Raw genomic sequence first — 17,687 nt, 5'->3', positions numbered from 1 at the left:
AGGGAAATTGGCCTAGATCCAGATACACCCATCCATCTCTTTGTCCCGCTACCTCACTCCCCGCCCCAGCTTCTTTTTTTCGCATGCCACATAGAGAGTCACCCATTCTTTTTCTCTTTCTGCTAACACCTGATTGGATTCGTAGGTCTTATATCCGAGACAAGGCGACAGTATTAACATAAAAAAAATAGTCCGTATTGTCAGGAATCGGTTTTTATATAGCTACCCACGTCAATGGAATGGACCTCTTTTTTAGCTTAGCTGTATGCTCATCCAATTGGATCGGACTCCCCATTCGGCTAGCTAAAGAATCAATAATATCCGGTCGCCTTTTTTAGAAATAATTGAGTCCAGGGAAGATTATCGAAGCCGGAGCCTTATGCAAGACTGCTGTTTCCGGCCGACGGTGTCCACCTTTTAAGTGAAGATAAGAACCGGATATTGAGGTTGTTTATTTTCCATGGTACTCCGGTCCAGGCCTTCATCCCTCATATCTTCCTCCTGGTGAAATCTGATAGATAACGAAGTAACCATGGCTCAGGTCCACGAGTGCCACATTCCCTTTCGCTCGCCGCAGGCTCCTTAGCCGCTCCTCCACATACTCCAACATAGGCTAAAGCCCCAGAAATTTCCTAATAAGGCCGCGTCTCCACTATTTCCTTGTGCTAAAACTTCCTGGGTTGGGAAAATTTCAGATTACCTTCTCCTTTTCCATGACTGAATCCTGCATCCAGGAGCACTCACGGAGGTAATATTCCAGATATTCATTGTTCAAATCCGCATCCTGTCAATGGAAATGCTATTGCTCATCCATCAATAGCGTCAGCGAAGTGCTTCTCTTCTTTACTTTGATCCCTCCATCTATGAGATCCGGGAAAAACTAATCAATGAAATTCGATGCTGGTTAAACTATCTTTTTTTTTCATCTACCCTACGCTATCTATTGAAGCTGACTCTTAATATAGAAAAGATATAAAAAAAATACAGTCACAGTAAAGGGCCATACACGCTTACTATTTTTCTAGTCTGACTAGCCCGTAGGCTGTTACAATTCTCCCTGCCCTTTTAGTTTTAGAAAGGGAAAAGGCCGGAAAGCGGGTAAGAAGAGAATCTCTCACCTTACACTCTGACTCTTACTAATGGATTTTAGGGGGTACCTGTACTTATTCGATTAGTCTTCTAAATAAAAATTACCGTATGTCCCAATAGTTTATGGCTTCCCGGCTGTACTTCTGTGACTACTTCCCCGGTACTTCCCTCGAGGGAAGAGAGAGACCACCAATGCAAGTGGATCGACTTAAGTTAAGCATCGATTTCGAAGGCGCAACAACGAGAAAGGTAGTTTACTTTAAAAAGAAAGTAAGGGAAAGGTGAATGAAGCGGTGTTTTCCTTATATCGATTCTGACGTGCATCATGTTCCTTCTCGATTCGATTTAGACCGATCACGGATATCCGCCTTTCCATTTGACGGCATTTCTATGTTAGTAAAAAAAGCGGCAGATCAATCACTTACCTTTCGTTAGCGGTTTCGCGACTCTAATATAGATGTTTCCTTTATATACACAATATAAATAGCTGTTTTGCTTTTTTTTGTTCTTTCATCTTGAATCGTTTTCGAATAATCTCGAGAGTAATAAGTCGCCAGCCTAAAAATGAAGCCTGTATCTATATAACTCGTTTCAACATGACGAAATCGAGATAACATTGTTAAATTAGGGCATGCACTTCGAAACGAAAAAAAATCCGCACTACGTTCCGTCAGAAAGCAAGCCCCATCTTCTATTCTTATCATTTGTTCACTTATTTCACTTACTTTCAAAAAGCGGTACTGGCACTAGTCAATCATCGTGCCTTTAGCCAATGATGGATTTACAATCACCGCGGTTTGTTTTTCGGAGAATACCACTTTCGCGGCGACTAAAACTAAAGCGTATGGCCTTGTGGAGGTTTCTAAGGATCGTTAATCCCAATGGAAAAACCTTGGATCCCATCCCATTAGCGCGGGCGCCGGTAATACTATATCTTAGAGCTCATAAAGGTGCTGGGAGCATTTTAGTAAAGCGCGTTCAAATAGCATGAGCTTTTGATACTTATGAGATCGATGATGTATTGAAATTCGTCTTTCATTGTTGTTCTTTTGACGATGTAATAATGCGATGTACCTCCTTATATTTCTATAGGACTTTCGATCTACCTTGGCGAACTGTCGTCGAGAAAGGACAACAAGGACTTTCCCCTAATGTTACGTTTTGTCAACATATACTATTTTCATGGGCGGTGCCGCGATTACTAGCGATTCCCCATGCTAGAGCGCGCCTACATCCAATAGGTACTCAATTCTATTTTAGGGCAATAAATAACTTAGAGCAAGAGAACTTTTAATGGTTTCCAACATAAATATTTTTCCTAGATCTATATAGAGCCCATTGGCTTTTCATCGAGATTCTAGAAAGCGCGTTGTTTTGAATGCATTCGGAATTGGATTGCGGTTCTACGATATATCGATCCGAAGAAATTTCAGTTGTAAGTCATCCAATTCTTATAATTAGCCTGGAGGGTAGCTAAGACGCCTCCTTCCCATTCATTTTCCCTTGGGATGGTAAAATGAATCTTTCTCCTATTTTAAAGCACTTTTATCTTCTCTGACACTCGCAACTAACTACTCCCCTGTACATATAGGGAAGACCACTACTGAGACTGGAACTAAAAGGCCTCCAACGGTAACTTCAACTCCAGGTAAGGCGGAAGCACTTTTAGGGCTTAGGACGAGAAAGACATATTTTACACTAGCTTTTGACCTAGAACCAGCTGACTTAACAGATGGATTGGCCTTGCCTACTTCAATGCCAATGGATAGGGGGCCTGGACCAACATCGAAAGAAAGTGCAACTTCTGGAACAGCTCCCTTAAAGAAAAGAAAGAAGAAATGGAAAGGAGTATTCCACGTGCATAATCCTTCACTTTTCTTAAAATAAGGAAGGTAATAAAAAAAGAAAGAAGATAAATTGGGCCATGTTTCCCGAGGTAGGCCGCCTTCTCTCAGGCCAGCAGTCTTCTACTTCTAGTCGACTGCTCTATGACGGGCTTCCCTGTATCCTGGGCTCTGCTCGCTCGTCTACGCTCCGACCCAGCAAGTAAGAATTGAAAATCTTTCCTTCTCCCTTACGGTCGAGAACTACGTACCTTGCCTGCATTAAGATTTAAAACTTGTCGTCAAAAAGGCAATCAATCAGAATCAAGAAAAAAAAATGGAAATAGTGAATCAAGCAAGATCTAGATGGATCCCTATCTTTATCTCTATCCACGGAGATACCTATCTATATGGATAGAAATCTATCTATGAATCGATCTAGACTATCCTCTATCCGGATAGATATGTCCCTATGAGCGACTACGCGGATCTTTATATGTTTTGGCCACGTCCGTTTCCGCTCCGAAGAGGAAGGTTTGGATCTTTCAATCTTATGTCGTGAGGGATGTGACCTATGTTAGGTCCATAAAATACCACCGCTTTTGGTGTTCTATGATTCACCTCCGAATAATGAGTAGGTAGTTCGATCCTTTTGATTCTTCTCTTCCTTCTCTTCATAGTAAACTTATGGGGGGATGAGGAGCAATAGGTCGAATTACTATATAAAGAAGAGTTGTAAACTATAGGACTTCTTGTTCGAGTAGGAAGATATCGGTTTTTCTCGTTTCTTCTCTTCGATAAGAATAGGGATTTGAAATGATACAAATTCCTCTTCATTCTGTTGTGCTCAGCGAAGGAACTGCCTAAGCATACTTTTTCGGATCCAAACTTCTTTGTTCTTTCAAAGTCTTCTTCTTGCATAGAATAACGCAACTGTTGTTGCAAAAACCGGGATTTTAGTAGTAGGCGGCATCCCCGCTTAGTTTTGAGTAGGTGGAACCATTCTGTTTTGGTTCTTCTCCACATTCTTACCGGGTGATCCAGGAATTTTCCTATGATTTTTTCAACTGATATTTCGATATAGAAAGATCTCCTTATTTCTTCACCGCGGATTCTCGCGTCATTTTCTTGAAAAGATATTAGATCACCGTGGGAAACTTTCAAACGAGTAATGCTTACCATTCGATTATTCACACAAACCCTTCGATGACTTATCGGCTGCCTTGCTTGAGGAATAGTTTCACGAAAATGGAGACGAACCGGAATAACGTCCGATCTTGTTTCTGGATTGAGTAGAAAAGGGATATATGAAGTTCGTTCTGTTCCTCTGTGCATCTCTGTGATGGGTAAATCCCCATGAAAAAGGGGCAACTTTCGTGTAGTTTGTGATTGGATGTAACTGTTAAGATTTTCTCTCGGATAAATCTTTCTCTTAATAGATCTCTTCTTGTTCCTCAATCTTCGGAGAATGCGGCGTTGTATTATTGTAAGTTCTCTGTTCCGAACATTTCCTGAAAGTAGACGACAAGTTTTAAATCGCATATCCCGTCTTTATCTTTCTTTCCTTGGGGGAATGCCGCAACAAAAGGGGCTATGGGAGTAGAACCCAATTCTGCCAAAACCCCCGACAAAAACAAGATGGAAACTGGCATACCAGTCTCATTTACCTCTCTTTCTTCATTCAATATCTGTCTAGCCTGCTAACGACGCCCTTCCTTATCTTCTTCTTTTATGAATAGGAATAGAAAGCACGATTAAGCGGTGCAACCATCGAGAATCAGTCAACTCCTTCCTATGTCTGAAGCCAATGCTGACGCAAACGGATACACAAAGGATAAGCAGCTTCGCTAGCCCCGGAGCCGGTCTTTGAGCAATTAATTGTTATTCCTTTCCTTGACTTTATTTCCTTCGTCTTCGGCGAAGGCCGCACGTGGAATGGTTTCAGTTTATGCTTTTTGTGCTCGCATGTCCTATGTTTTCTACAAAGATCCACATATTTGTTGTTCCGTTCAACGCTGTTGATCCTGAAGTTGCTTCTAACAAAGAGGGACAGAGACCACACCGAGAACTCCTTCTCTTCCCCTTGGGAGAGGGGTGGTTGACGATTCCCTACTACGTACTCGATGGAAAGGGGGTGAAAGGTTCTTATCTATGGGACTCCTACTTTACCTGCTAACTATTTAGCTGGCTAATTAACCCCAATTCATCTTCTGGGTTCCCGCCTGGCCGATTGATCCGATGAGATTCAAGAAAAATAAGTTCCAGAGGCATCCTCCATTCATATCGATTTGGGTTTTTCTGCACCATATTTTGATCTGCCTCTTCTTCGATCCGGAATTCCCAACAAATCCTTGACTCCTCGAATACAATGGGATTTCACACCTGGCAAATCTTTAACTCTACCTCCTCTTATTAAGACCGTAGAATGTTCCTGCGAATTATGACCTTCGCCCGGAATGTGAGCAAATATATCATGTCGATTGCTCAATCGTACTTTGGCTATCTTACGTTGAGCTGAATTTGGTTTTTTCGGTGTTCTCTTAAAAACACGCGGGCGTACTCCTTGCTTCTGGGGACATTGATCCGAAGCTCGAGTACGGTCCGTGCGCCGTTTTTCTTCTCTACCATGACGAATCAATTGATTTAATGTAGGCATCGCTCTTTCCTTTGTCCTTCCTCCCTATTTTTGCCCTATCACTAGTGATTACTCCCGATCCGAAGCACCCCTTTTCCATTCATAGAGAGATCCAATCGTCAAAATCAATAAAAAGGCCATCATAGACCAAGATCCAAACGGATCAATCTTGTTGGGAGGTACTGCCCAAGGAAAGGAAAAGGTGACTTCCGGATCAGGAATAATAAATAAAATGGAAACAAGATAAAATCGTATATCGAAACGACTTCTGGCATCACCGAAAGGATCGAAACCACATTCGTAGGCCGACAATTTTTCTGGATAGGTCGAACTATTGGAAGCAAAGGGAAAAGGAAGACCGAGTAAGATCAAAGAAACTAGCAGACTGATCACTAAATAGATACAAATAGGTGCAAATTCTGACATTACCACAAACCACTTGGTTCTTTCGCTCCATTCTCGCGGAGCGGCATACCGGAAAAAAAGAAAAAAGATCCGGGCCTGGTCGACCCAATCATGATATTTCGACACATTGGGGCTATGGGAATCGAACCCAATTCTTCCACGACCCCCATTTCCTTCTCTTATGAGATTTTATTTTTAAGATCACATCACCTTTCATACCAAAAAGAAAGCTCCTCATATACGATAGCACCAATGATAGAAGTAGAGAATGCTATCCTTCTTCTTTATTTCATCTGCAGAGCCTAATCCCTTTTTCCCCTCTCCCTTAGGTTAGGGTGCATTCCTGGTGAGTAAGCCGAGTCCTTCTTGCTTGAAAGGAATAATAGCTTGCTTCCTTTGTGACTGAAAACTCTTTATAAGTCCAATTAGGCCTGAGCCCTTGTGGTAAATTAGCCAGCCCACTTCCACCAGTTCTGACTTCCTAAGGAAGTGTAAGCCATACTTTCTTGGCGCTGTCAGCCACGCTTTGTTTGAGATCCGTTGCAGGGCATGTGAACTTCTTTTTAAACGGGCTTCTTCCTAGGTCATTCGCTTGCGACCACTTACTGGAAAGACTTGCCTTATCCCTATCCCTTGTTTGCTTTATTTTCCTTGCCAGATTTCCTTTCAAAACTACTGCTTGTCCTGTTAGTCTGTTAGATCGCATGGACAGAACTCCTAATTCCTAATTAATGGCTGGCAGGTAACGGGAAATGAATGGAATGGCATTGGCTTATGGGGCACTCCCTCTGGATGGATTAAGATAACAGGCCTCGTCCCAAAGCAAAGGAAGAAAGAGGCTTGCTCACATAAAATATCCCAGCTGGCAAGGGAAAGATCAGCCCCATAGCGTATTCAGGTATATCCGCAATCGCATATTCTGGGCCATCTGCAGCCTAGATATTTTTATTTCCTGCAATGTCCAGGCCATTTCCTTTCGATGGCAGATCCCGTGGAAGTTAACTTTGTTTTGCTGTCGGACCAGGAGAGTGAATCGAATAGGTTACATAGGCAGGACAGGCGAGTTCTCATACATTTCCTGGCGCTGTTAGCCTGCCCTAATCTACTTCCTTCTCCTTTCTCCTTTTTAGAAGTGACTGTTTACTCATCTTTTCCGAAGTGAGCATATACTGAATCTCCCCTAGTGTAAGAAAGTTTATTTCTATTTCTAAAACTTGCCTCTTGTAAGTGGGTGTATAAAATGGCATATCTAAGTTAGTTTGAAAGCCGGGTTATTTAAATCCCAATGCCCTCTTTTGACATTGTTCGAGTTATCTAGCGCCTGAGTCTGTTACGGTGAGTGAGGAAGCCTTTAATTTGAAAGCAGGCCTTTCTTTTATTCAAGTAGGAATTATAGGCAAGCTAGCAATTCTTCAAGTGAGAGTTTACATCCAGTGCTACATTTAGAGTTCCAGTTGCAGGAAAGGGAAAGAGACTTAGGAGAGCCAGCAGGCGCCAGCAAGCTAGGTTTTAAGTGAGCAATCTTGTGATTTCCTTGCCATCCAATTACAATTACAGTTGCTATCTAGTTTCAGTGCCTGTGAGTAAACCTGTTCAAGCAAGGGTAAAAGCATATTCCGATTCCGACTAGCTGATTATAGAGTCATATGCTAGGCCAGTTTCCAATCATCCATCCTGTTTTTAGTTTGTCGTGCCAGGCGAGCAAATGGGTTCCCTAGGCAGTAATTGGTTGCAGGGCATTTTCCTTGGATGTTTTTTCTGTCCTATAGATATAGAACAACAGGTAAAGCCTTAATGAAACCTTTGGGTGATCAAAGAAGAGAATCAAGGCTACTCTCCTTTTCTAGGAATCTACAACTCTCTTTACTGAGCGAGACTCTACCCAGATCTAAAGAATTCGCCAAAGAGCCTTCTTCTAACTAGGAGAGTAAGCAAGCTACCGGAAGCGAAGCTTCTGGCTCCCCCTTTTTTTAATTTCCAATTCCTTCTTTTCGTTCTACTTAGGTGGAGCAATCCGAACTCTCGACAGAATATAAAAGAGCGTCTTCGAACCTGTGTAGACACCTCAACGAACTCATGTGGACACTCCTCGGCCCGAGCCGAGGACAATTTATAAAAAATACACATGTTGACCCGTTTTTCTTTTCTTTGCTGATTCCTCTCAATTAAATTTGCCATGTTGCACTAAGTTACTTACGTATGTATGCATGCGGTCCGGGAACACTTTGGGGTGAACACCCATCCGAACAAGTAGGGTCAATAGTTCAGCATTTAGGCCGTAACATAACATTTAGCAACAAAAAATCTTTAACCCAACAAGTGCTCTCCGAACCAAGCTAGATAGTCTCCTATCACTAGGCTCACCAACCAACCTGGACTTTGATTCTTATTATTCCTACCGGATATCAAAACCATAAGGATTGTTTCCAGCCATGAGTTCCCATATTACATAAGCGCTCTTGGGTGGGCTGGGCCATTCCATCAAATCTTTGAGAAGGGGCCCAATCTCGTATTTTATGGTCGGCGTGGCGATAGGCTTCGCTTCTACGACTGCCTCCCCAGCCGTTGCAAAGACTGAGCGAGAACGGTAAGGGGCGAGAATGTCGTTGCGCGGGGATGCGATTAGCCAAGCTGGGGCAAACAAAGCCGTCCGGCCCCCTACCGGATTAGGAATGCGAAGGCCTTTCCTTCGAAAGGAGACCGGGGAAATAAAGAGCTATGCTATTGACCGACCCTTTCGTAGTGACTTCGAATCAATAGTCCTATCCTTTTTTAGCATTTTGTTTGAGGCGGGCCGAATAGAGAATGAAATGCAGAAATACGGGAAGAGTTCCAAACCGGTTTAAGGGCTGCTCGCCCTACCGAAGTACTAAAGGCTTTCGAGGCTTACACCTCCCTATTACACGACCTAAAAAAAGGTAGCTTGCTGTAGCGCCCTTAGAAGAAATCTAAGCCTTTTGAAGCGCCAGTAGTTGTAGCTGTGGCCACACCAACCCTTTCGTTCTTATCGCTCCGGGTTTCTATCTATATGACCTCCGGGCGGTACAAAGTAAACCTCTTCCGTAGAGGCAGGTAGTAACCTAACCTTTAAGAGTATGTTCAAGGGGGGGAGCCCTCTTATCTATCAATGGAAAGATCTCCGTGCGTGATAAGGAATCCTAGAAAAGATCGATTGAGACTCCCTCCCCGGTCCCACGAAGATCTCTACGTACTTGTCAAGTCCAGGACAACTGAGATCTTCCGGTCTGCGCGCGTGGGAGCAGCTCAAATAAAGAAGAGTCTGGTCTGAATTCAGGCCCGGCCCCTTCATTTGATTCCGACGGCCGGCATAGATATCATGAGACCCGCCCACTATTACTACGAAAAAAGCCCTGCCTTTTTCCTTCTAACTAGGAGAGTAAGCAACTTCTATTAGCGCCGGACCTTGAGTCGAATTGATCGTGTCATGTGCAACGTCCATCAATGATGGTTCATTAATGTCCATTGATTTAGACTCCTTCCCCCTTCCCAACTACGAATAAGATCGAGAGGAGCCCCAAAAAAACCAAGAACGAAAACGGAAGCCTTTCGATTCACTCCCCATTATCTCTTAAATAAAGCTCGCCCTCGAGCCTTGGGCAGGTCGGCCGGGTCTTTCCCTGTTGTTCTGTTCCCGCCACGAGAAAGACGCACAGAAGGAAGAGGTATGCCCGGAGCGCGGAGGATCCGTTGAGAGTGTCTGTTGTATCGGTAGGGAACTTTACGATCTTTTCCCTGTATTGAATAAAAAAAATAATAAATAGGTCAGTGCTACGGCCCTCTATTGTTTGATCCAATATTGACCGGGGACGAGCCCCGACTTCCATAAGGCCTTTCCTTGGTTTGACCTCCCGTAGTGGTCCTTGCTTTTAATAAAGCTCCGCAGGGCTAATTTATCGTACTTGCTCAGTGTGCCCCCTTTCGTCGAGTGCCCCGCCCGGTTCACTGGGCTGTTGGCCTACCAAGCACTTGCCCGCAGCTCCTGCCGCCCGCTTGGCGGGCGGAGCGCTCGTTATCCTTACAGTTCTCTATGCCGGGGCCCCCTCCCATTGCTCTAGCCATAAGCTGTGGCAGCTCCAGCTCGAAACCAAAGGGGCCCGCCCTGCGAGGCCAGAGTGGGCTCAGTGGTCAGCCCCCATTCGAATTAAGGGGTCTTTAGCTTTTGCCAGATCTAGAGAGATACTACGAGTCCTCCGTCCCAGATTCCATCGCCGCGGCCATCTGGTTCACCGGTACTACCAAAAAGTCTCATGCTTACGTTACTACTGTTACTGATGGTTTGATTATCTTGGACCCCGGTCGGTCGTGCTTCTGGTTTCCATTCCCATCATCATATTGATATGATCAATCTCCTCGCGCTCTGCCATAAGAACTTGGAGTCCGTATCATGGTGAAGGTAAGGTAACGCTGTGATTCTTGCTCAAAAAACAGACCGAACGCGTTCGAGTTATTGGCTCGTCCAACCCGGCAGCATTCATGAGTCGCTCGTTCAACTGTCCCTCGGAGACACGGTCGAGAACATGCATGGTTGCCCCCCGTCCTTTCTTGCTCTCGGTCCCACCCAGCAAGATACGGCTCAGCCAAAAAACGTGAGCGCCCCTGCGCGGGCCTTATTTTTTTAGTAAAGTCAAGCTTTGGCTCCCTAAAGACTAAAGACAGAAATGGATAAAAAAAAGGGGGGACTTCTGCAACGGGCTATACCACCCAAACCAACTGAGGGAAGTCGCATCCGCCCCATCGCAAGCACCTACAATGTCATGATCACATTGGTTTACCCTTTTTTCTTTGGTAGTTCAACGGACGGTCGCCCCTCCAACAAGAAAAGGTATAAATATGGAAACTTCTCTGCCATTTGGATCGGAGAATTTATGGAGGAAATCGGCTTTTAAATTTCCAGAAACCACACGATTATATAGCCAAAGGGAATACGCCGCGCCTAAAATCATCCCAAGCGCTGCTAATGTGGCTACTAAGCTATTTCTTTGGAAAGCTCCTACTGAGATGGGAAATTCCCCGATAAAGCTGCTAGTACCAGGTGAACTCATATTGGCCAAAGTGGAAGAGAAGGAAATGGTAGAGAGATTCGGCATGGTGCTCACTAACCCTCCGTAATATCTAACAAGTCGAGTCTTATGTCGGTCATATAGAACACCAACACATAGAAAAAGGGCTGAAGGAACCAGTCCATGACTTAACATCGGTGGAATGCTACCTCCAATTCCCTGTATGTTCGATAGAGCCAAAGATTCCCCCCACTGATCGGAGTACGCCGATTACCCCCCGAACCGTACAAGATAGTTACCGCCTATCATACGGCTTTCTAACTTCACTTTTTTTTTCTGGTCGTTCCGCTCTGTCGATCGATGGTAGTATAAGAGATTTGATCTGTAACCCCCCGAAATTTTTTACATAAGGGTTCCTGCTTTCTACCCATAGTTAGCATGTATCTCCCCGGGTCATACTTGAGTATCACATTGTAGACCCCCACCCCAACTCTATCTTCCTTATCAGTGAACCGGAAATAGTGCATAGGTACTTTTCAATGCAGCGGGGACGAGATGACATACTACGATCACGTACAGAAGTGCTGCCCTTCGGCTCGGCAATATGGAACCTATCAACAGCTCCCGTTCCTTTATGAGGTCCTATCGGGATAGGTAGGCCCAGCCCAAGCCTTCCCCCTCCCTCCATAAGACCCTCTTTCTCTTTCCCCCTCGAGAAAGAGAAGAAAGGGTTTTTTATATTCTTTCATGTGAACGGCCCTATCTTGTATCGAAAGGTTTTTCGTGCTATACACCACGTTGAGAAAGACCAGCCTCCTATGTACCGTACCTTTTTTTGACCCCCGAAAGGGAGGTCCTCCTTATGATGCTACGGACGGCTGTCCGAAGTGCAAGGGGTAAACTCGGACGAGGATAGGATTGCGCGCGCCGGGCCCTCCCTTCGGGTGTCAAATTTTGGCCGAGTTTACCGTACCTCCGGCCCTTATGTTACGCGACCGTAATCTTTTTTTATGTTCCACCGCTGTTACGCCAGAAATAAAAGGTTCCACACGAGCTCCCGTTCTGCGGCGTGGTGGCAGGACCGATAGGAGATTGGCTCCGGGTGTAGATAGGGTTAAATCCGCAGGAGTCATGCAAATACATAGGCCCCTTCCCCTCTCTTTTAGATGAATGGGGTGGTTTTTATAACGTCTTTTCCTATCTACGGTCCCTCGGAGCGAGGGGTTAGGCAGGTAGTATGGGCCCTCTGACTTCCAGCTATGTGTTGTGCGGCTCCCGCGAAGCGAATGAAGGGAAGCTCGAAGAGCTTACGCTTACTCTCAGCCTCTTTGATTGGTAGGCGGGCGGGCTAAGCCCCCTACTTAAGATTCCATTCATAAGGGTAATTTTCTGTTGTCGTGACGCTTTGGTTAGGCCGACTACTAGACTACTAGAGGTTACTTCTAGCTTCTATAGGGGCCTTTCCACTTTGGTGTAGTTTTAGTTTGTATTGGTACTGAATGAACATATCAAACAAAGGCGAGCAGTATAAGCCCTTCTCTGGCCTGGGAAAAGCAGCGAACTCTAGAAGCTAGGGCGTTGTTCACCTTTGGACACGAACACTATTCCGTTCTCAGCGTAAACCCGCCTTAGAGATTGAACGGCAATAAGATAAGTCGACGTTCAATCTAAGACAGCGCTGATAGCTTGTAGTGAACAGCCCCCTTCTTGACCAACCGAAAGCAGCCTTTGGTACTTAACTTAAGTAGGGAACCCTTGCAACTATGATAGAAAGCCGTTTGCTTGTTGCCAAACCCTTCGCCTTTCTTTTGTTTTGAATCAAAGTAGGTCGCGACTGTTGTATTTTTTTTTAGTAGGTCGGGGGAAGCTACCGCTTATACGACAGCTCTGCTTCCTCGTCTTGCTTCTGGCAAAGCTTCTACTTTGCTTGCTTCTCTCGCGCTTGCTTGCGCGAAGGCTTATTAAGTCCTTTTCGCTAGGTCCAAAAGCTTCCGTCAAAGCGAAAGATCTGATCCAACTGAAATCCCGCATATCCGCTGCGCTCAATATGCGGCTACGGCTAGGCGATCATATCGTGCCAAAAAACCTTTTTTATGTATAGAGAGATCCCCTAGATATACAGATAGAATAGATGTTCATGGATAGACAGACATTCCATTGATTCTTAGTTTTGGGGCTGAAAAAGCTCGTCGATCCAAATGAATCATTCTTGTGGTCTCTCTTCGCCCCCCGCCCCGAAACTGACCCACAGCACAGCGCCCATTCGCTTCGCGCGCGGGAAGGCTACGAAGTTCGGTTCATGAGACCGCGGCGGAGTGGAGCAGCCGCGACACGAAGTTCCTTACCTTAGCTGGATCTCGCTGGTGCCACCTAAACGGTAAGTAGGCGACGGATGTGTGACGTTTGGAGTTGTCGTTCGTGCACCTGTCCCCAATGGAAGAATGAGTGATCCGTTCCCCTGCGGATCATGGCCTTACCACTCGGTCCCCGATGGCCTGCGGGGGATTCGGTATAGCAGCTTACGTTTTTTTGCGCTGCGCGTTCCCGCTGGACTGGACACGTGTTAGCTGTAGGAAGTATGGTTCCGAAAGTGACTTCGGTTCGCCAGTTCAGGCTCAACTCCTCGCTTTACGTTAGCGGACCTACACTACAGGTCGGGCCGGGGCTCTGCGCTCTTTCTTTCTGTGTGGGACGATGCCGGGGAGAGAAGGGAATGCGTCGAGGCGGCGAACAACAACAACACAACTATATTTTTTCTTTTCCCTCCATCCATGACAGTGCATTGGACCGATGGATAAGAGAACTGAGCTGGCGCTTGGGCGCTCTACGTACGATGTAGACTCCATCAGATACATATCGATTTATTTCTGATGGATCAAGAATAGTTGTCTTATCAATAGATAGAAATAGGGGATTTCCCCTTATTATTGATGGATTCCCTCTACCTCATTCCTACTCTTTCGATCTATCAGAACGGATCAGGCTATCTATCAATCGATTTTTAAATAGCACGTTCATCTCGCTTTTCGTTCATTTCCGCCACGCCAACATAGCCACAAAAAATAAGAAGAAGCAGGCGAAGCAGCTAGAAGCGCTCGCTTCTAGCCCTTGAATTCTTATTCACGAATGAATTGGGAAAGCCAACACAAAGATTAGATTCTGACTTCGTAGAGCCGGTGCTGCTGTTGCCTGCGCGTAGGGTGTCCCCCACTCCCGTCCCGGGGCGCTAAGGGGCTTTTGTTTTTGGAACAGACGGCAATGTTTTGCTGACGCCTTGAATCAAGCTTTTGTTGCGACATGCTATGTTTTCTCCCCCATTGCTAGTAGGTTGATGGGTCGCACGCCCGGCACACATGTTTTGGCCTTGTCTTTTGTGTCAATAACTAAAAATAGGTGACCTAACGGCCGCCGCCCGACTAAACATACCAATAGTCACCAGATTCATATGGGCTACTGAGGAGTAAGCAATGATCTTCTTAAGATCGATCTGTCTTGAAGTGGTCAAGGAAGTATATATTATAGCAATCGCGCTTGGAGTATAAATGAAAGGAGTGGAACAAAGTGTTGCTTCGGGAAACATGGGTATTGAAAATCTTAAAAACCCGTGGGCTCCCAATTTTGAAGGAATTCCTGCCAAGATGACGGATCCTGCCGTAGGTGCCTCTACATGAGCTTCGGGTAACCAAATATGAACAGGTACCATAGGCACTTTGACGGCGAAAGCGGCGAAAGAAGCAATCCATAGAAAGATTTGGCGCCGCTCACTAAATTCTGTGGTTAATGATATTTGTAAATCGGCGGTCCCTGTTTGGAAAAGAATCAACAGAATAGCTAATAGCATAAAAACAGATCCAAGTAAAGTATAAAGGAAAAACTGATATGCTGCCTTGATCTTTCTTTGTCTCGAACCCCATACCCCTATAATAATGGTAGAGTAAGGGGTGGCCCCAAAGCGGAATTTACCGGTGGTGGTTGGTCGAAGCTCCAGTAGGTAGCCACTCCCTTCTCAGGGAACCGTACGTGAGACTTCCGCATCATACGGCTCCGTCCCGAGCTTCCGTCGTCGGCCCTTGTCATTAGACCACTATCTATGCATGTATATTAAGCCTGGACTCTCGAATCTTTTGCTTATCGGGTGGTGGCGAACAATGCAGCTTGCGTTGCGGGAGATGCCCGCCCGTAGGGCCCGGCCCGCTTCTCGCCCGAAAGAACCGCTCACTTGCTAGCCGGACTAGTGGGGGGCCCTATCCGGAGACATACTGAAAACCATGCCTTTCGAACCGAACGCAACGCCCGTCTTCCAAATTAAATAAAAAAGGGGAAGAAAGATGGAGTGCGGCCTGTAGAGCACATGTAACGCACAGTCGGTTGCTCACGCAGTGGATCTCTCCCTAGATATCTAGAGAGAGAGATGTGAAAGTAATAGCCTTTCTTTTATGGCCGCCCCCGACTTACGGCTTTACGCTACTACTACTGTGATGTGAGCGGTTCCAATTTGTTTTTTTTCCCAATTCTCCTGGCCGGAACTTGTATGCAGCACTTATACGAAGGTGCATGCATAAAGGTTTGGAACTCTTTTCTTATCTGAATCTTTAAGACGGGACCCTATTATCGAACCCTCTACCGAGCTTAACCCTGCCCGCATTTCCTTTTTTTTTAAGGGGGCCAAAGAAATGTCTCCACCTGCTGCCAACAGTCTTTCTTCGGAATTCTACTGAACGGGTCGATCCTCCCCTCCCGTTTGTTTTAGCAACTTATCCTAAGGTCTCCTCACCAAGAGCTCCCCGGCGACGACAGAGGAACCAACCCGCCTGCTGTGGCGGGGCGGCTTTTTTTTCACAATAAGACCTGGACGATTATCCCTACCCTCGGTAGCTTACGAGTTTACGTCCATCCCTGGTTGGGTACAGTTTCCTTTCGATTTTTCCCTTGTAGCCGTTACCCGAATTCGCGCAAGTGTGTCCACACCCCCCAAACTGACTTGACGAGGAATCCATTCTCGCGAACAAACACAACCCCTACACACACCTAGGAGCACCCCTTCCTGCATATCCATACAAGACCCGAGTAGGCGGGTCGAGGTCCTACGAGGTACCCACTACTCGGAGTACCCTCCCAAAAGGAAAAAGATGTGTCTGTCAGGTTCGGTTCGTCTTAGTTGGGTTGGGCGGGTTCGACCAGAAATGCTATGCTTACGCACAAGACTACCCCTCTTCCCGAAAGCTTCGCGGGGACTACTTTACGACGGACGACCGCCCGTAGGGGGTTTACTGCACAAGGCCCCTGCAGAGGAAAAGCTTTATCCCAGCGAATAGAAGATGCTCAGCTCCGCACAACATAGGGATTAGCACGCTTTCGGGAAGAACATAGAATAGTAGAGGATCCAGCATGCGGAACACGGCGATCATTAGAAATTCACGAATTAGAGATGCTGTAATATACTCTTTCCCATAACTTCTCATACCAGACCAACCCACTAAAATACAAATAGGGATCAGAAATGTGGTCAATATCACGAAGAAAAAAGAGAGACCGTCTATACCCAAATGAAAATTGATGTTTTCATAAGGAAGCCATCGAAGGCTTTCCACAAATTGAGATTTGGCCGTAGAAGGATCGAATTGTATCCGAGGAACAGGGGAATACAAAAAAGTAATAAGAGAGGCACACAGACCAATCAATCGTATCGGTCGTATTCTTGAATTTGGAATGAAAAGAGGAATAATGCTTCCTAGCACGGGACACAGAATAGGACCACTTAGATCAGAATAGCATTCACAGAAATGTTCTAACATAGAGTAGAATCGAACATTGAAGAGATTAGTTGACAACAGTCAAAAGATGGGCGCCTAATTCCAAGACAATAGGGGTCTATCAGTGCAAGTCAGCTGAACACCGTGATTGATGAGTGGGTAGGTGGGTTAGGTGCGCCTCTCGTCCAGTGGGAAGTATTGAGGCGAGTCTCCTCCCCCCTTCCTTTTTCGACTTTTCCTCTCTCCTTTTGCTTGTGCTTCTACCCGGGCTTTTTATTTTGATAGATTTATAGAGACCTGAGGAAATTTTTCTAAGATTCATTGCTCGATTTTGCATGCTCTGCTCCCAAAATGCAGAGAGACTTTCGAGGGCAGATCCGGGTTGGTCCGGGGAGAGGCGGGCTAAGTGAAAGAAAAAAAAGAATATAAATATAAATGGAGCTATGTCGACTTACGTACGTCTCGTTGACCAAACGATCAGGTATACCACGCCACGTATCATCCCCTCTTTCTATAGAGGAGAGATAAAGAAAAAGAAAAGAGATAGCGATCGTGCCGTAAGACCTTGTTCGTTTCTACTTGACGTTATTTTCCTCGGTTTTTTTATTTGACATTAAGGCCTTTAGTTTAAGTAGGTTTGGGCTAGGTCGTTGCGCTCCTGCCACGTCTTGGCAAAGTAGGCTGATGGGCAAGCCTCCTCCTGCCGCAACGGTGTGGGGCGTCAGAGGCTGTTGCCCCGTCGCCAACTCGAAGGGGCTGAAGTTCGACGCAGAGCTTTTTGGTTTTTAATTTATAGCAGCACCGAGCAACATCCAACAGCTCCAGTCCTTCTGGTTGGTTTGCTTGCACTAAAGTGCCTTAAGTAGCCCTCGAGGAGTCCGTTTATATCCGTCTGAGCTTTCAAAGATATACCGACCATAGGTATCTTACTTACCATCAGATACCGACAGTCGTCTTCTAA

The 17,687-nt window shown here is 45.6% G+C and overlaps 4 protein-coding genes across 4 annotated transcripts; all 4 read right to left on the bottom strand.

The window, feature by feature from the left end:
• Positions 1–3,404: 3,404 nt before the first annotated feature.
• rps4 (ribosomal protein S4) lies at positions 3,405–4,454 on the bottom strand. The gene has a single exon. The coding sequence runs from the start codon at positions 4,452–4,454 to the stop codon at positions 3,405–3,407; it is 1,050 nt and encodes a 349-aa protein (YP_009237638.1).
• A 736-nt stretch (positions 4,455–5,190) lies between these two features.
• On the bottom strand, positions 5,191–5,568 carry rps12 (ribosomal protein S4). The gene has a single exon. It carries the CDS (start codon positions 5,566–5,568, stop codon positions 5,191–5,193), a length of 378 nt encoding a protein of 125 aa, YP_009237637.1.
• Positions 5,569–5,616: 48 nt separating this feature from the next.
• On the bottom strand, positions 5,617–5,973 carry nad3 (NADH dehydrogenase subunit 3). Its single transcript has one exon. The coding sequence runs from the start codon at positions 5,971–5,973 to the stop codon at positions 5,617–5,619; it is 357 nt and encodes a 118-aa protein (YP_009237636.1).
• Positions 5,974–8,113: 2,140 nt separating this feature from the next.
• On the bottom strand, positions 8,114–16,768 carry nad4 (NADH dehydrogenase subunit 4). Its single transcript has 4 exons — positions 16,308–16,768; positions 14,388–14,902; positions 10,781–11,203; positions 8,114–8,202 (listed from the first exon to the last, which is right to left on the bottom strand). Exons 1-4 carry the CDS (start codon positions 16,766–16,768, stop codon positions 8,114–8,116), a joined length of 1,488 nt encoding a protein of 495 aa, YP_009237635.1.
• Between the last annotated feature and the right edge of the window lie 919 nt (positions 16,769–17,687).

Source organism: Medicago truncatula, mitochondrion (genome assembly GCF_003473485.1).
Source record: "Medicago truncatula mitochondrion, complete genome".
Classification (NCBI taxonomy): domain Eukaryota; kingdom Viridiplantae; phylum Streptophyta; class Magnoliopsida; order Fabales; family Fabaceae; genus Medicago; species Medicago truncatula.
Note: the sequence above shows the minus strand (reverse complement) of the source record. Positions and strands in the feature narration are given on the sequence as shown.